The sequence below is a fragment of the Haplochromis burtoni genome, unplaced genomic scaffold (genome assembly GCF_018398535.1).
Source record: "Haplochromis burtoni strain Fernald_Lab_line unplaced genomic scaffold, NCSU_Asbu1 Contig_4, whole genome shotgun sequence".
Taxonomy (NCBI): Eukaryota; Metazoa; Chordata; class Actinopteri; order Cichliformes; family Cichlidae; genus Haplochromis; species Haplochromis burtoni.
The window spans coordinates 3,871,250-3,889,101 of record NW_024582365.1 but is presented as its reverse complement, the minus strand read 5'-3'; the positions used below and the strand labels follow the sequence as shown (position 1 = coordinate 3,889,101).

General features: G+C 40.9%; 1 protein-coding gene across 1 annotated transcript; it reads right to left on the bottom strand.

The window, feature by feature from the left end:
• Nucleotides 1-745: 745 nt before the first annotated feature.
• On the bottom strand, nucleotides 746-14,655 carry ehd1a (EH-domain containing 1a). Its single transcript, XM_005913363.3, has 6 exons — nucleotides 13,876-14,655; nucleotides 9,363-9,460; nucleotides 4,595-4,836; nucleotides 3,709-3,879; nucleotides 2,282-2,446; nucleotides 746-1,926 (listed from the first exon to the last, which is right to left on the bottom strand). Exons 1-6 carry the CDS (start codon nucleotides 14,262-14,264, stop codon nucleotides 1,396-1,398), a joined length of 1,596 nt encoding a protein of 531 aa, XP_005913425.1. The 5' UTR covers nucleotides 14,265-14,655; the 3' UTR covers nucleotides 746-1,395.
• Between the last annotated feature and the right edge of the window lie 3,197 nt (nucleotides 14,656-17,852).

Sequence of the window (17,852 nt, the reverse complement as noted above, 5' to 3'; positions counted from 1 at the left end):
AAGATGGAAACACATGATCGTGAGTGTAATGGCGTGTTTTAGGAGGTAAACTGATTCTCTCAACTGATATTCAGTTACATAAAATGATCAGATGAGACGATGAATCTGTCATTTGGAAAATATGCAAACAAACATGATGAGACGTGCAGTGTATGAGGATGTGTTTGTGCAACTCTTGGAATTGCATAAGTCATCTTTCTGCATTTCCCTTTACAAACACTGAGAAAACAGCCGATACACACAGGCCTGACGAGTATTATTTATACTTCAGTTGCTTGTTTTGACATCTGACATCTACATTAGGCCTGCTCAGGTTATATAGTCGCACAGATTTATAAGGCGAATAAAAGTGTATATTATTTCCAGGCTCACTGGAGAGTGTTTCCTGTCTTTCTGTTTACAATTTGTGCTCGTCTCTGAGCCCGGACTGAGTTTTTGTAAAATTGTCTCCACGTGTCGTGTAAGAGCTCCAGAGAACGCAAGCATGTCTGCCTTCGCCACCATTTTCAATTTGTCCTTGAAAACATGCAGGCAGAAGCCACTTTCATGGCTAAATTACCTTATATGTCCTCCCAGCCCCCTGCTTTGACTCTGTCTAGCCTACAGAGGGCAGAAGAGCACACTAAACCAATTTAAATTAATACATTAAATAGTCTCTGGATGACCTTTGGATGACCTCTGGGTGACACAGTCCTTGGCATAACCTTTGGTAACAGAAAACCACTACAAATTTAAAGCACCAAACTATGAATCAGTTAAGATTTATTTAGCATATTTATTTAAATGTGTTTCCCCCATTTTAATAAGTAGCTTTCTTCTGACAAACCACTGTTAAATGTGATATAGCAATATTAAATACAAATCCACTTAACCTTTTGAATGGTACAAGCATTCCTTTTTATTTATCCGGCAAAATAATAAAAAAGGAAGCTTCTGGAAAGAGTCAAAGTTAACAGTGAGGAAATACAAAAATAGAGATAAAGCACATCTAACAACTGTTTTGATTAATTTCCTTTCTCTTTCCCATTTGGAAAAAAAAAAACTAGATTTCTTTGGATCAACATATAACAATATGAAGTGTATATTTGTAAGACATCTTTTACACAGGATGCATAAATCCATGTTCCACCTCATCGTGTGACCTCCAGCTACCCATCAGTTTGGTAATTGTCCTTCTATCGGTCTGCAAATCAAACCCCTCTCCCACCGTTTATTTCACACACACTAAACATTACCCCAGATTCACAAAGATGGACCCGCCCTCCCTCCCACCCAACCCCCAGATACCCTCCAGTCTCTCTCTGGTGAAAAATACCCCAGGTGCTGCCGTTCTTTCTTGAAGTTAGACACTGCCTGGAGAGCCCTGTGTTGACATCAATGATCTGCAGGGTGCATCTAGGCCTCCACCGTCCCACGTTTAGACGGGGGCACCAGGTGCTCTGGCAGCGTGGGAGGCAGCTCGTGGCCCTCCAGCTTTACCTTGATCAGGTGGTTGGCCAGGGCAAACTCCTCGTCGTCGAGGAAGCCATCTTTATCCACATCTGCCAGCTTCCAGATCTTTCCCAGGACTGTGTTGGGCAGCTTGGACTTCACCAACTCCTTCTTGGCGGCAGCGCCGGACACTTTGCCGTTGATGGGAGAGAGGGTGTAAAAGATCTCATCGTACGTGGGCTTGTCGCGACCCACCACCCACTCCAGCTCGTCAATGCCTTCGCTGGCACCCTCACCGTAACCGTGGCCAAAGGGACCACTCATGGTTCCCTCAAAAGCTCCACCCTTGACGGTCTGGCTGGGCATGGAGGCCTCTTCCTGGCGGACCATTGCCATGAGACGTGCGATGTCATTGGCGAGCATGTCCTCCACCGCCTCCAGCAGTTTGGGTTTGAGTGAAGCAAACTTGGTGAAGTCCTGACCGTTTAGCAGCTCCTGAGGGAATGAAGGTGGTTGAGAGAAAACAGGAATTGGTGATAGAAATAGATCAGTCTTCAATGGCTACCAATGGGAGCAACATACAAGAAGCAGGATTTCCTGACAAACCAGGAAAAATAAATCTCATCGCCGTCCTGGCCCATCCTGGAGGGCAAGAGCAGGAAAGAAGGGCAAAGATGTGAAGAGTAAAAGGTTGGAAGGTCATTCTACTCTGAACAGCCGGTTTCTAACACTTTATACAACACTCCAAAAATAGAGTTGTGTTTTCATCAGATCTGTAACTCAAGACAGCACTTCAGTTTTGTCAGGGAAGTGCTTCAGTTCTTTCTTTTTTCCCCTTTTTAAATCTTACCTGCATTTTATCAAGTTTGGGGAAGTCTCCGGGTGAGATCTGGTGCTCCTTCTCTATCTTGTGGTAGATTTCCCCCAGGTTGGCAATCAACTCCTTCTTTTTGGAGTCCTTTCCAAACACACTCGGCATCTCCTTTTTCAGAGAGCTGATAATGTAAGCTTGCACCTGAATGCATAAGAGAAAAAGCAGAAATTCTTAGCACCCTCTGGACTTCTGCATTAAACATTTCGGAGCTACAACATCTGAATTTTGGACTTTTCAATCAGGCAGAAGGCCAAATGAAGGGAACTAGATTTAAAATGGATGTCTGCAGTGCATTTTTAAATTTCAGATATATATATATTGACTAAAAGCAGAAATAGATAAACCCTGTGCTATAATTTGTATTAGTCGTTTTAAAACTGACATATGTTCAAACATATCACTGGGCCGACATCTGCTTGTGGTGACTTTAAACATGAAACACTAAGTTGCAGGGTGGGGATTGTTTGTTTTTTGGTGTCACCCTATTAGTGACACAAGACAGGGGCTTAAAAAGAATAGAGAGTGAAAATATGACCACATAAATTAAACTCAGCAGCCGAGTCTAAGAATGGTAATCTGTGACAGAAATATCTATTTTAAAAAGAATTCAACATTTTTTACAATTAAATGAAAAATGCCACCAAAATGTAAGAAGATAGGACGGGTCTATGGCTGGAACGTGTAAAAACACAGTAACACATACTACATCGAGACAGAACACAGTGACGCATATTTCCAGGGTAAATAAATGCATATAAAATGTGTTTTCTGACATCGCAGGCTTTCTTCCGAAAGTGGTCAGTGCTGTTTTTCTGTGTTTTTTTTTTTTTAATTATTTATAATTCATGTTTTTTTTAAATATACCATTTATAAAAATATGCAAAAAAGTATACTGGTACTTTCAACGGGTTGCGTTTATGATGTGAACGCTACAAAGCTTAGTTTATACTATTACAGTGTTATTTGTCACCTGTGCCCCAGATGTAATGTCACCGCTGCTGCTGGTTGACATGTGGTGAGCTTGGTTTCATGCAGACGCACACCTTCTAACGCCAGTAAACTGCCATGTGCACTGAGCTCACTCTATGTGAAAAGAGCAGCAGGCTGAACTCTAAGCTTGTCTATAGACACTCCTATGATCCATCAGCGAGTGACTACTGGATTATCACACACCACAGAACTAGTGGTGGTGTATAGCACTGAATTTTTTAAAATGCATTTCCTACCAATCCATACCAATTCTATCACTACTTCAAAGGTGAACCTGTGCCGTTTCTCCAAGTATCCATGCCTATCCTTTAAAGAAAGCATAGGTGCTACTCAAGCACTGGTATAAAAGAATGTGGTGCTTTGTGCAATGATCATTGCATTGGGCCACAGGGTTTAATTTTCTTAATACTGACCTTAGCGAGACGTGCTCGCTTGATGAGGTCATTAAGTTTGCGTAGAGCTGCGTTGCGTGGCAGCGACTGAATGTCCACAAAAAGGTCCTGTTCCTCCGCCTCAAACAACTTCCTGTTGTCCGGGACCAACAAGGGCTGTGCCCAGAATGACCCAATGTACACACGCACCACCTAGAATAAAGGTTTTCCAAGTTAATATCCATTCATCTCCATCAGGTTACACTTTACAGCTCAAACCCACGGCAAGAAATTCTCTCACATGCCACATATGTGACATTGTTCTCATGGATTTATAAACAGAAGTAAAACATTTATATAGTCCAACACAATAAAAACAAGAAAAGAGGGTATGACTGAGTTAATCAAGAGTACATTTTTTTTAAAAATGTGACTGATTTGTAGTGTTAATCGTTCAAACAGGATATGAACTACAGATCAAAGTCAATGAGTAATTATCTGCATGCTCCAAAGGTTTCCCTGGGATCACTTTATGAATATGGCTCTGGATCAAACATTAACTCAGTATTCAGGTGGAAAAATCACAAGTGCTTATGTCACGTGATATCAGCTAGGACATGGGATTTGACATGGATGGTATTTTATCCGCGTTTCACTTTCATTAAGGTGTTTTTTTTCTTAAGTTCCTTGGTAAAGTGAGAACTTGATAACGTTGGAAAAGCTATCCAGCCTTCGCCGGGAGCTTGGCTTTCACTCTGAAACAGTAACATCCTTTGTTTGCTCCACATGTGTCTAACACTTGATTACTACCAGGCTAGAGTGAAATAATTCTCACAGCGTTACAAATCTTCAGTCAAAAACAGAATTGTAAAAAACAACAACAAAAAAAGCAAAAACAACAAAAGGGCTTTTTTTCCCTCCTTCCCACCTCAGGTGTGTTGATGATTTTACCCAAAGACCACATCAGCGCTCCATAGACCCTCATCAGCTGCTGGGTGCTGATCTGGTCTGCCTTGTTGAGTACCACGCGCATTTTGTCCTCGTGGTTCTTGAGTGCGCGGATCACCTCGGAGAACTCATCAGAGATATCCAGCTTGTGGGCATCAAACAGGAGGATGATGCGATCCACGCGTTCAGCGAACCACTCGAGCACAGCGGCAAAGTCGTACCCTGGAGAGAGTAAAGAAAAGCTTTTTGAAACATCTTTAAATATATTAAATGTCGCATTACTGGGTTTCTTAACTGGACTGTTTTCCCCAGCTCTAAACCTTTTGTCTACAATAAGGTCTGAACAACATTAAAACTTAGGTAGGTGTGTATGCTGCTTGAAATCAAGTTTCCCCAAACAGATGATGCATTGCCATTAAAACAAAAACAAGACAGTACATGTTAAATTCAGCCATATTACGAATTATTATAGTGTCATGCTGTTAACATATGGGGAGTGATAAAGAACTGTCATGACTAGATAAGCTCACAGTGACACACATAGCAGGCTACATTGTCCTGGGTATCAGTGTGCACTATTATCTTCCAATGTTTGTTCATATTCTACTTGAGCACATCAAGTGCAACGGTGTGGCAGCCATCTGACCTGAAAGAAACTCCAATAACTTGCATCTTTAAAGAAGTTTAGTTTTGGACTCTACACATATTTATATTCCAGGTAATGTTTAGATAAGGGATTTCAAGAGGCAGGTCTTTTTCCTCTGATTACTGATTAACTGGCTTTACTGCTTTACTGAGACAGAGAGAGAGTGGTATAAAGGTAAGTTTAAACCACAGTCCCTCTGGATAATCTGAAGCATGACATGTTTTTTTTCTGGCCTGCAGCAGGCCGTGGGAGGTTGACAATGCAGAGCCTGTTACTTTGTCTGACATAACCTAGTACTTCTGACCCTTTAAAAACAAACAATTGAACCATCAATGTAACAAAAAAACATTTTGAAAATTGTGTTGCAACATTGAAGGGTGGGTGATTCCTGTGGAACTGGCTAAAAGCTTTTTTCTTTGGAGGTTTTAGCCTCAGGAATAAAATGACCTCTGGACACAGCAGATTCTGCAACGTGCCTTAGAGAAACCAAGCAACGAAAGATCAACAGAAAGCAGGAAGACACATACTTGATATAAGGTGTTAAACTGAAAATGCTATACACTGTAACATCTTTAAAAAATATAAAATAAATAAAAAAAGTGAATAGCTTGACCAGAATGTGCACTACACACACTTCTATAGCCGCCTGAGCACAGAAACTTACTGTACTATTCACTTCCTTTGGTTATTTGAGAAACTCGGGGCAGAGTCAGATTGCATAAATTGGCTTTTTCCCCCCTAAGTTTTCATTTGCCTCAAGGACTTGAGGAGGTAGGAGCGAAGAGAGCAGTGGTTTTCATTAGTGTGTGCATTCTTTTCTGAGCCAATGAGACAGTCGCTCTAAAAGCTCATCGCAGCAGCTGCACAATTGACGGCAGATCTGCAGCTCATGCATTCCAACATGGCTGGCTTTTGTCCCTGTCCAAATACATGTATACAAAAGAGCAACGGAGAGATACGGTCAAAAGAGCAACTCTGTGATGGAGACACGAAGAGGGAGACATGGAGATAAAAAGAGAATAAAGAGGGAACACAGAGAGTAAAAGTGAAAGTAAAATGACAAGGTCTGGATGAATATAGCAGATGGATACTGGAATATTAGTTCATGCTTGTAACATGTGAAAGTAAAGGGGCATAAAGGGGGACTGCTTGCAGTTAAGGATCCCAGTGGGAGCCAGATGAGGATATTTGTTCATTCCATCTTAAGTCTGTTTTTAAACGCACATGTCAGGGAATCGGAGAGGCAGCTGCTCAAGGCTGACTTGGAACACATAGCATTAACAACTGCTGTGTCTGTACTATTCACACAGACATGAAGGGATAAAGCCATGCACTCATGACTTCATGGCTTCAAAATCATGTGCCTCTTAGACAGAGAGCAGATGATTGGAAAAAACCCTGAGCATATTTTCATTCAGAATTCTGGGAAAGTCGAAGGACTAGTTTGGAATTCGAGAAACAGAATTCCATATCACAGCACAGCAACTATAAAACAACAGATAGGACTTAGCATAAAGTTGTGCGATATGCCAAGGTCTGTTAAACAATAGGCCAACAGAAACAACCAGCTTTAAACATCTGTTTGCTGCACATTTACTTCACAGCAAGGACATATTTCCAGAAAGTGATATCCCTTCTTCACAATAATCCTTAAGTGTTATTTTTTTATCTCTTAATAGTGGCAGACTCAGCCTTTTTAAAAAAAAAATGTATTTACAATCTGCTTACGTGGACCTATTATGCTCACTTCCAGCTCCAGATGTTTATTCTTAGACTCTAGTAGAGTTTTGCACGAGTCACAGTTTAGTTTATTTATGCAGGTCTTTGGTGCAAGCCCCCAGTTCATCCATTGCCTGAAACAATCTGTTTTTACTCTCTCTCTTTAAGACATCCCTCTTCTGACTGGCTGCCTTGCAAAGGTTTGTACAGCAGGTGGGTGGGGATTTTATGCTCACAGAAGGAGACTGGTGTCTGAGGTGACCACAGTAGGAACATCCCCTCTCTGTGGCAATATAAAGAGCCAAGAGCAGAGAAAGAAAAAAAAAAACACTGCCTGAGATTTTGCCATACAGGGATTACTTTTCATTGCACAGTCTTGTATAATCTTACTTGCACTTCTTGCTGACTGTTTCAGTCCTTTGCTATGTTTAACAGGAGCTCCCACCAATGTAGGAGCGCATACATGACAGAAAAAAGGGCAACAAGTCCCCTCTAATTTTGCTAAATAGCATTAAAATATCATTGTCAATTCATCAGCACTGCTTGTCGGAAAACACACCACCTAGTTCCAGTTTTACTATAGCTTTTGCCACTTCATAGTTTACTAAGGAACAAGCACTGAACCACACATGCTGACCTAATCAAAAATAAACACAGTCCAAGTGTTATGCAATAAAAAAAGCACCATATACTTAAATCAATTTCACGTTTCCTGATTTTTTTCCTGAAAACTTTTGTAATTGTGAAGTTATGTAAACAGCCTGCACATTTGAAATTGTGCAATGCGGATCTACGCTAAAAACTAGAGACGTAGCAATCTGTGGAAACCTGAAATAATATCGTAGCTTCCTGTAGGCCTGGTACAAAACAGATCTGCCATTATTCTGGGTGAGGCACACATGACCGTCAAAGTTGAGCAGCACAATCCAATCAGTTGTGTTTATATATGACACAGTTGGTACAGTATGTCTGCAGTACCGTATTGTATTCATGTTTATACAGAAACAGAGGAGAGGATAATGTCTGTAAGACAGTGTGTATGCGGAGGACAGTTTCTTTGACAGCAAGAATGTAGGAGTATGTGCTGTATGTATACAGCTGTTTAAGGTATGAAACATCAGATTTAGCGTCCTCGTGTCTTTAGTCAGGGTCACTTTTCCGTGTGCCAAATCTCTTTATTCATACTCAGATGTGCACATCCGTTTCTACGTCTACAGTCGCTTGTCTGGCCTTGTCAGTTTCTCTGGCCTTTCTCTTTCTACAGGCTAATTACATAATCAGTTTTTCTTTATTTAGCTTAATAGTCTTCTTTTTCCCCCCCATTTCTTCATATAGTGCCTCACAGGAAACAACTGCGATAAAGAGCAGCCTGTAAAGAAGCTGCCAAACACAGGCGGTAGTGGATAAGGGGAGGGCAGTCTTGGGAAACTCTGCTATTTTACTCCACTTCCTGTCTCTGGGTTGTACAGAAAACCTGTGCTTCCTCTCAAACACACAGAGCAGGTGGGGAGAAAAAAAAAGAAGAGGCTATGTTTTGTTTGTAAGATCATCAAAAGTTATAAGAAAAGTGCGTATGTGGCAATTCTGAAATGACCCTGCAGGTCGAAGCATTGCTGAAGCATGCAGATAAAAATATAAATTGATCTATTTCCACAGAGTACAGGGAAATGATTCAGATCTGTAGTGATAAATAGTACATAGGAAACAGAAAAGGTAACTCAAGTTTAAAAAGTAGTAATAAAGCAAATAAAAATAGGAAGAATGGTAATGCAGGAGGCAATTTTTCATACCTTTTTAGGTCTGATTAGAAAACAAGAAGGATTTAAATGCCATCTAGTATAATTATTCCCTACTATATCTTTTTATTCCTGGAGCTTTGCTTAAAATAGTCCTTATTTATCTTATACCGGGCCTTGGTCTTGGGCCTCAGCTCTGTTTTAGCTCCTCTCCCTTTCAGACAATTTCTTTAAAGGCCCTGAAGACCTACAGAGAATGAAAAGTGCTATGTGGCCTCTTGGCACTGTCATGCTGTTGAGGTCTCCATCAGATTTATGTAACCTGTTTGGTTAGGCATTGACCTAGAGGTGTTAAAGGAGCTAAATACAGGTTTGACAACACAGTGAGCCAAACTGCTGCAGTAAATTGGCAGTGGATTTGCTAAACAGAAACAGGCTTGGGGAAAGGAGGGTATGTTTGTTGTTTCAACATTTCTTTTTCAGAAGTGAAGTTGTCACTTCCTGTGGTTTTATTTTGCATACATGCAATGCTTTCTGATTGCGCTTGTTTCTGGGTTCTGAGCAGTGGGTGTGGTGTGGTAGAGTTTTAAGAACATGAAACAAGGCGTATGTGAAAGGTGGGAAAACTGGATGTATGTGAGGCAGACCTCTGCTTATCCTCTGCTTCTCCCCTGACAGGATTCCAGGAGTATCAATGATGCTGATGCTCTCCAGGACAGGGTTAGGCATCTGGGCACACATGAACCTGCCAAGGAGGTAGAGAGGGGGGGGAGGGGGTGAGAGAGACAGAGCACAGAGAGAGGGGAGAAAAAGAAAGTGAAAGAGCATTATGAAAGAGAGAGGGAGAGATTGGATCAAGAATAACAGGCAGAGGGGTGTAAAAGGAGAGAGGGATACAAAACTGGTTAGGTGAGAATGCTTACATAGACCTCCTATTAAACAGACATTAATCTTGAACTTTGTAGCAACAATATCTCAAGCATAAAATAATGTTCTTTCTTGTTGGAAGAAACCTGAAACTAATATAAAATAGGAGTCGGTTAACAGGACAAAGCTGGGGTTTAGAGGACAGCTACAATCTCATTTTACAAATCCTTGATGCCTTAAGGTAAACTAAAAATGTACATTTCTGAAGTTAACAGTTATTCTACATCTGCCCTTTAATGTTCAACTAATCATTTGGTTTATAAAGTGTGTGGTTATTGTAAAAGACTGCTACCAACTGCTGCTTTTAACACACTTGATTCAATATTTTTAAGATGAAATGAATGGACGTGTGACATTTTTTGCTTAAAGACTTGCTTATTATCAATAATGGCTTATCAAAGCAGTAATTTCTTTTTGTCGTTCAACAAGCTGATTAATTATTTCAGCTCTAGTTTGGATGTTTTGCCCTCAACAACAGTGAGGCTACATAATTATACAGTCAGATTTTCCAAACGGCGTGACAGCCATGCTTTTAGGTCAGCACTGAGGTAAGAATATTTAATAAGGGAAACATATGAACAATACATGATAAGCCATAAATTATATGCCTTAGTCATTCCCAGTGCGGCATAATTCACTTTACAATACTCTCATCAAGCTGGGACACTGGGGTTTAAATTTTAAAGCCGAGTGTGAGCCCTTAAACAGAAATGAAGCCAAGAAATTCAAACACAGACAGATATAAGAATGAAAGTAGATGACTGCTTTTGCATACAGCCCCATTGTCCCACTCAGGACAAAGAAGGGGATTGTTAAGACACCACACAGTCAGGAGTACTACTTCTCACACTCTGTTGCCCTTTCAGTCAAACTGAACTGATACTCACAACATGAGCTCAGAAGCAGCAGGTCATAAGACTGGGGGAGAAAAAAAAGAAAAAAAAAAAGAAATCGTGCTTTTACATTCCTGCTGTGACCGCGCTGAGAACGCACGCACACACGAGAAAACCCTAACAAAGCGGGGAAAGGAAAAATCCACAAAGAGCAACTTAAAGAAATATAAGAATAGGGCTTCCTGCATAGAGGCCCTGTGTATTAATGTTACAATAATAAACTACAAAAAGATAACAAACGTGCAGGTTTTTCACTCTCTCGCTCTTAAAGCTGATGGCATGTGATTCCCAATAGGAATTTTGGCTGAGCTTTTCCATTTCAGCCATCTATCCAAACATTTTTCCACATAGAGCTAGCAGGAAAAAAAAATGTTCCAATGAACTTGAGCTGGAATTCTTTGAAACGGAGGGCCCAAGGGGACGAGGGGGGACGGTGCATGAGCATATCAAAGATCCTTCAGTTTTTCACTATATCTTCAGAAAGTGGGAAACGCACCACAGTGTAAAAGACATCAAGCCTATGCTGTGATAGCAAATCTGGCTCCAGCTAATGACCTCCTGACCTATGACCTTCCCTCACGTCGTAACCTCAACTTCCCTGAGTGAAGAGGAAACGGGGTATCTGTCATTACTGCTGGAGATGCAAACAGCAGGTTACAACTGTGTGACTTTTCCTTCTTCCTGTGAAGTCTTGCCTCGTGTGGGTGAATCAATCATTTTACTACACACATACCTACACAGGTCTTCATGCTAACCTCTGTATAAGAGTGTACGTGTGTCAGCCGCTATCACAACAAAGTGCAGAGTCAGCACCCTGGAGGAGTACAGGACGGAGCAGGATAATGTGGGCCGGGGTGGGCCAGTGCGGAACTTGAGCTCTGCTGACTCCGATTTTACTGACTAAACATTTACAGAAAGCACTGACATACACTGAGGGGCTCTGGCTGCAGTTGAATTAAACATAAAAGGGGAAGAAGAGCTAAAACATTTGCATGCTCATCTAGGTGTAAAAGAAACTGGGTTACTTTTGTGGAAACACTCAGAACAGTATCACTGCACAAACAATGAAAGGTCAACCACAATTCAATATTTTTTTTTTTTTTAAACCACCAAAATTGGGAAGCTACCTACTATTTTGGGCTTAGAAAACCCAAGAGAAAGCTCTGCATTTGAGGATCACATGACTGATTTCTGTTTACTCACTTCATAAATAACTGCTTATACCGAGAGCCTGGTATTTAAAGGCTAATCTGAAGTTTGAATGACTATAGTTAAGAGCTATTAAGAGAAGCTGCCCTGACAGTCTCATTCAGTCAATTACCAATGTGACCCTTGATATTACCTACCTAGCTGAAGACCAGGCTAAATTCTTTGACTTCCTGAGAGGAAAATGGAAAACTGGCCTCAGAAGTATGGTTCAGAAGTCAGCCTGGTTCTAAATGTTTATCTACATCCAGTTCTTTGTGGAAAATTTTAATCAATTCATCAACTTGCAGGCCACTTCTTGGCTAAATGCCACGTGAGCTGTTTAAACAGTTCATACACCTGCTATTGTCTTACCCACATATCCTGTTGTGTGTGATCATGTGAGCTCTAAACCAGCATATGCCCGCTCATGTCTGCGTATGCTTCTGAGACAGAGATGCACACTGAAGTGAAAGACTACCACAAGTCCCACAATACCGCGGGACTGTTTCCAGCAGTTTGGCAAATGATGCTACAACGGACAATAGCTTTTGTTCAGATCTTATCTGTCTTCCCTTCAAGTCAGTAATAAAGCCATAGTGACCAATGAAGTCTTAGAGTCCTCTATTCTTACTTCACATTTTCAAGTTTGAGTGATGACACTTGGCAAAGGTTTGACACTCATGCGAGATAAACCAAACACTCTACAATAATAAAGGAAGGGCTGTCATGAGATAATGGGAAATTAGTCCAGCTAGGGAAGTGTCAAGTTGAGTGTTTGCGCTACCCTACCTACACCCACATAATACCCTGAAACTAATAACAGAACAAGTATTATGACTGTCCCAGAGTTTTTCAGTTGTGCATTATTTGTTAATCCCACTCAGGGTGCGACTCAGGCAGAGAAGGGGGGCATACCTACATCCTCTACAGGAAATGACATAATCAGCAATCAGATGTTTGACATATGATGTCAAATTCTGCCCCCCAGCACCTAGGAGACTGTTTTAAGAAATGTCACACTGGCTCTGGCTCACTGCACATTGCTTGTGCAGTTTCACTTGCACTCTGAGCTGGGAGGAGCATTTACTCAATGAAACACTCAAAGATTGAGCTGCCCTTGGCACTCTCTGGGTTTGAAAGAATACCCTAGAATCAGTTTTCTATGCCATTTATTTAATTTTATTCTGCTGTTTTTGATTATTTCTGCATTCTTGTCATAATTAAATTGCATTAACTGGTAAAAGACCCACAAGGGGAATACTTCTGAGTCATCTGAGTGTTTGCTGGGGGACATTTTTGTTGGATTAGGACATGAGCTGAGTAACAAATATAAAAGTAATTAATAATGCTTTGGGAGTGGCTGTGGAGGTTTCCCCATAATCTCTTCGTTATCTGGATCATGGACTAGAATTGACCAACTCCACATAAGCCAGTCTAGTAGTGCCAAAAAGTATGTTACAATAGTCAAAATCGATAACCACGCCTTTAATCCTTTGTGATAGGACTATAAAAGGTCACAGGTAGCGGATGAGGGAGTTGGTTTACCATGCCATAGGACATGAAAGTTATGGCTTCATGAGCTGAGGACAGGACAAGGTCGGCATGCTCCCTAGCAATATAACCTTCAACTATTTCTAAGTTCAAGAGGCCACACTAGGAGAAAATGGTCAGCCAAGAGTGACTCTGCCAGGTGGCGAAGAAGATCATTTGATTGGTAGCATATGGTACAAAGCGAAAGGGAAAGGCTAGTGGGAAAAGGTGTTGGAAAGCACCTTCCAACCCTCTGCTTTATATACAAGCTACATCTGTCATCTATTGACACAAAACACCAGCATTCTTTTAAGATGATGAAAGAGGTAAAACCCTCACAGTCTCGGCTCATTTTAAAAGATTGTGCAACAGCATAATGTGAGAATGTACCTTGAAACGTGTCGTACATGTAAGAACATGTAGGAGTGCATTTAAAATCAGGGCTGCTGTGTTATTATGACAGTTTCTCAACACACAACAGCACTAAAGTGAGAATTCGAGTCAGCCCCATTCATTTCATTCACAGAGTAATGAAAAACCCTGGGAGGTGGAGGTAGTGGTGGGAGTCATATAATTTTTCATATCCTCTTTGATAGAGTGGAGTCCTGCTCACTGGCTTTACCTGTTGAGAAATGCGTTGCCAAAGGCGTTGAGCTTGCGGAAGGGCTTCTTGGGATCGACAACCAGGGCATTACCCGGTATCACCCCGTCCTGTTCCCCGTGCATCACCGCGATGAAAGAGTCTGTTGTCGGCTCCGGGCCAATCCGCATACCGGGGAAGTCCTGCTCCATGAGGTGCCGGATAAATGTGGTCTTCCCGGTGGAGTACTGGCCGACCAGGAGAACCATGGGCTTGTTATCAAAGTCGGCATCTTCGAGGGCTGGGGAGTGGAAGTCGTGGAATCGATACGTGTCCTCTAGCGGGAACAGTTTGGTCCGGTAAAGCCGCCGCAGTCCCTCCGACACGTTCTGAAACAGCTCGGGATCCTTCTTCAAGTTTTTCCTGAACATGGTTGCTTCTTTTCGCCTACTTGACACGACGGTTTCAGTCTCCCCTTTAATAAGTATCGAATTTAGAGGTGTGGGTGCTCACACCGCCGAGAGAGTAGCTGCCTGCTGGTATAAAGCTACGGACTGGGCGAGGCTGAAGTTTTTGTCCCCACCCTCCTCTTTGCTAGCTAGCCACGCAACTGCGAAGTCAGTCATTCAAGGAGGACTCCTTTTTCACTGGACGTTATCTGACGTGACGTGACACGACACGCCACCATAAACACTAAGCTGCGGTCAGATAGATGCAGTCAATTGCTGCTTAAATGTCAGACAGCAAAACTGTTTATTGGCTTGCCAGCCGACTAGCCACCTGCTGACAGTTGGTGAACCGCCGAAGAGGACTTATTCCGGAAACAGTTTTTTTTTTTTTTGCGGGGACTACCGCTACAGTCTGTATTTCACAATAAAAGCCTCTGTTCTTCATAACCCATATGAAAACTTTGATGAAAGCATGTATTCATTCATTTGTTCATATATATATGAACCTGTGAAGCCTCTGCATGAAAAGTTCATACACATACAGTTGTGTGAAAACGCGCTTACCACCTGCCTGATTTCCAGGGGTTTTTTGTATATTTGTCTTGGTTAAATGTTTCAGTTATTATTAATGAGGAAAAAATCCAAACAAAAACGTAAACAAATAAACAATGAGAGTGTAGTGGCAGTTATTTCAATATATAGAAAAAGCATATCATATGAATGTGGAGGGAATGTCTACTAATTAATATTAGGGAAATGGATATAAATAGTAGAATGTTCCGATGGATTAAGGATTTCTTAACAGACAGACAAATAAAAGTATCGGAGGGGAGGGTTTAGCAGAAAATTGAACGCCACAAAGGAGCATTGTGAGTAGACTATGTTTTTAATGTTGCTAAATTATTTATTTAAGGATGTAGAGGGTGGAATCGGGTTGTCACTTTTTGCAGATAATGGGGGAATGTGGAGAAGAGGAAGAAATTTAAAATTTATTATACTGACGCTACGGGGAGCAGAAGTGGAAAAGTGATCGCATAATTGGGGGGTTTAAATATTCGTTTGATAAGACTAAGACAATGTTTTTTACAAGGAAAAGCATTAGGAAAGGCATGAAATTAAGCTCACACTATATGGGTAAGAGTTGGAAAGGGTAAAACAATTTGAGTTTTGTGGGTTTTAGTGTGATGAAAGGATGACATGGGATGCACATATTCAAAAGATGGTGGATAAATGCAAAAATGTGTTAAATATAATGAGGTGCTTAGTTAAAAGTGACAGGGGAACAGGCAGAACTTCCTTGAAAGCCATATACGCTGAATTAATCGGGGCATAATAAGGCAGAAAATAAAGGACAAGTGGCAAAAACAATGGGACAGATGAGAACATAGAACAGGTTTTAGTGCATTGTGTATTGAAATATGAATCCAAAATCCAAAATCAAATAGCACAAATCTCAGACATGAAAAAGTCCCATATTTCCAAAAAAACACAAAAGACCCCCACCAATTTTTTAAGAATAGAGTCATGTCTTCTCAAGAAACGCTTTCACTTCTTAAGGCAGGCAGAACTACGATGACCTGGATGACTGATAACCTTCACAGACATTTCACTTCTTAAGGGTGCAACAAAGTCATCTCCACAGGCAAAACAAACAGGGAGTCCCACATCCTCCTGTATACAGGCAAGAGCGCTAGTGCCACAGTCTAGGATATGGCTCTATCACAACTTTTTAAAGTATACAGTCCCCCTTCACAGTAACAGCCACAACAGACAGGTTTTACATAAAGAAAATGTCAAATACCCAATAATCCATACTAGGAGCATGCAATTAGCCTGAGAGAGTTTAAAGAACTGTCCTTAAACAGGAGGCGACCCTGAGGCTTAGCAATACTGGGTGAAATCCAAATGCTTATAACTGCAGTGTCACCAGACGATCTCTCTATTCTCTAATATTGTTTTACTACGCTAAACATCTTAGTGTCCGGATGCCACTAGGAAAGTGTATTATGCTAAATGTGTTACTGTTATGAACAACAACCCATATGAAAACTTTGATGAAAGCATGTATTCATTCATTTGTTCATATGTATGAACCCGTGAAGCTTCTAATAACATTCACTATGAATTAATATTCACTATATTGTGTTTATGTGCAGTGTTTGTAGTGGAACTAGCGTTACTTTTAATTTGAAATGACTACATCAAATTGCAAACAGTGATTTAGTTTTGGTTTGACTTTTCATTACAAAACAAAGACAGCTTCTTTGTTAGCACTCATGATGATTGTGTTCTCAGGCTGAGTGGTGAGTATTTTTTTACTCTGTTTTCAGTTTGTTGAGCTGAAAAAGATCTTGTTACGATATCTTCCTGTAAACACTTACAGGATTTACAGGAAGAACCCCCAAAAGGTCATTTTTTTTGTAAGGGACCTTTGAGTCTATCACCATCGCTGACTGATGTCAGGGAAAGTCCCATATCCTTCTGACCATTTACTACAAATGATGCTCTTGTATTCACTTTTACTTTTGGTTTTCATTTCAGAAAGCTACATAAACCCATGCCATACAAATCTCAATCTTTGTGTTTTATTCGTGAAAAGGGGCTATAAAGAAACAGAAACTTCAACTGAATTCACAAGAATTGTTTAATTTATTGCAGCCTTCACATAAATCACCATGGAAATTAAACTAAACAGAGAAAGAAGAAACTGAAAGTGTTGCCGTTCATGAGCTACAGAGAGTCCCAGCAGTGTTTGCATGACAAGAGGTGTCCCTCCACAGATAACAGCAGCTCCACTGGAAGCCACAGTTTTTCCATATGGAGATGCTGTTACAGCTGGTGAGACCCAGAGAAAAACACAGCTGAGAGCACCAAGCCAGACCACGGCATTGGATGTACACTCATTCTGCTGGCATCTTCTATTTAAGTGTTTTTCCTGTCGTATATTCAGTTGGCAAAACTGAATATAACCAAAACTTACCTTAAACAACTCCTCTGGGCTTTCCTATTTTTGTGGGGCTACCACTACAGTCTGTATTGTTCGTACTCTTGATCAGCCAGACAAGCATTTCAGAGTGCTGCAAACTGGAAGGGGGCGGCAGCATCATGGTCCACTTTTAAATCATATGAATTAATGCTGCCCTCTTTTGGTCATCTGTTTCTGACTACATGAACTTGAATCATTTTATTACACATGATACTTCAGCTTTCATGTCACAATACCACCCACACCCAATAAAGACTTAGTATCATCCACTATTTTATCTTCTAATCTTGGCTTTTACTGCCTCTAAGATTACATGTGTCCCTTCTGACGCCAATAAAAATCAGGCTCATTCCCTCCAAGAACACGTGCTCCTAGAAGTTAACAATGGTTCCAGTAACCCTAGTAAAAAATAAATAGATCTATTGTGCTATTTCTTTTTATATTAGGTGTTGAAAGGATCTTTAACACAAGTGGTAAACAGGAGCGAGCATCATTTTCTTGTGTGTAGCTCATCTTCTTCCCAGAATCTCACTGAATATCCTCGGTGAAATTTGACCTTTAATCCTCTCCTTCTGTAAAAAGAA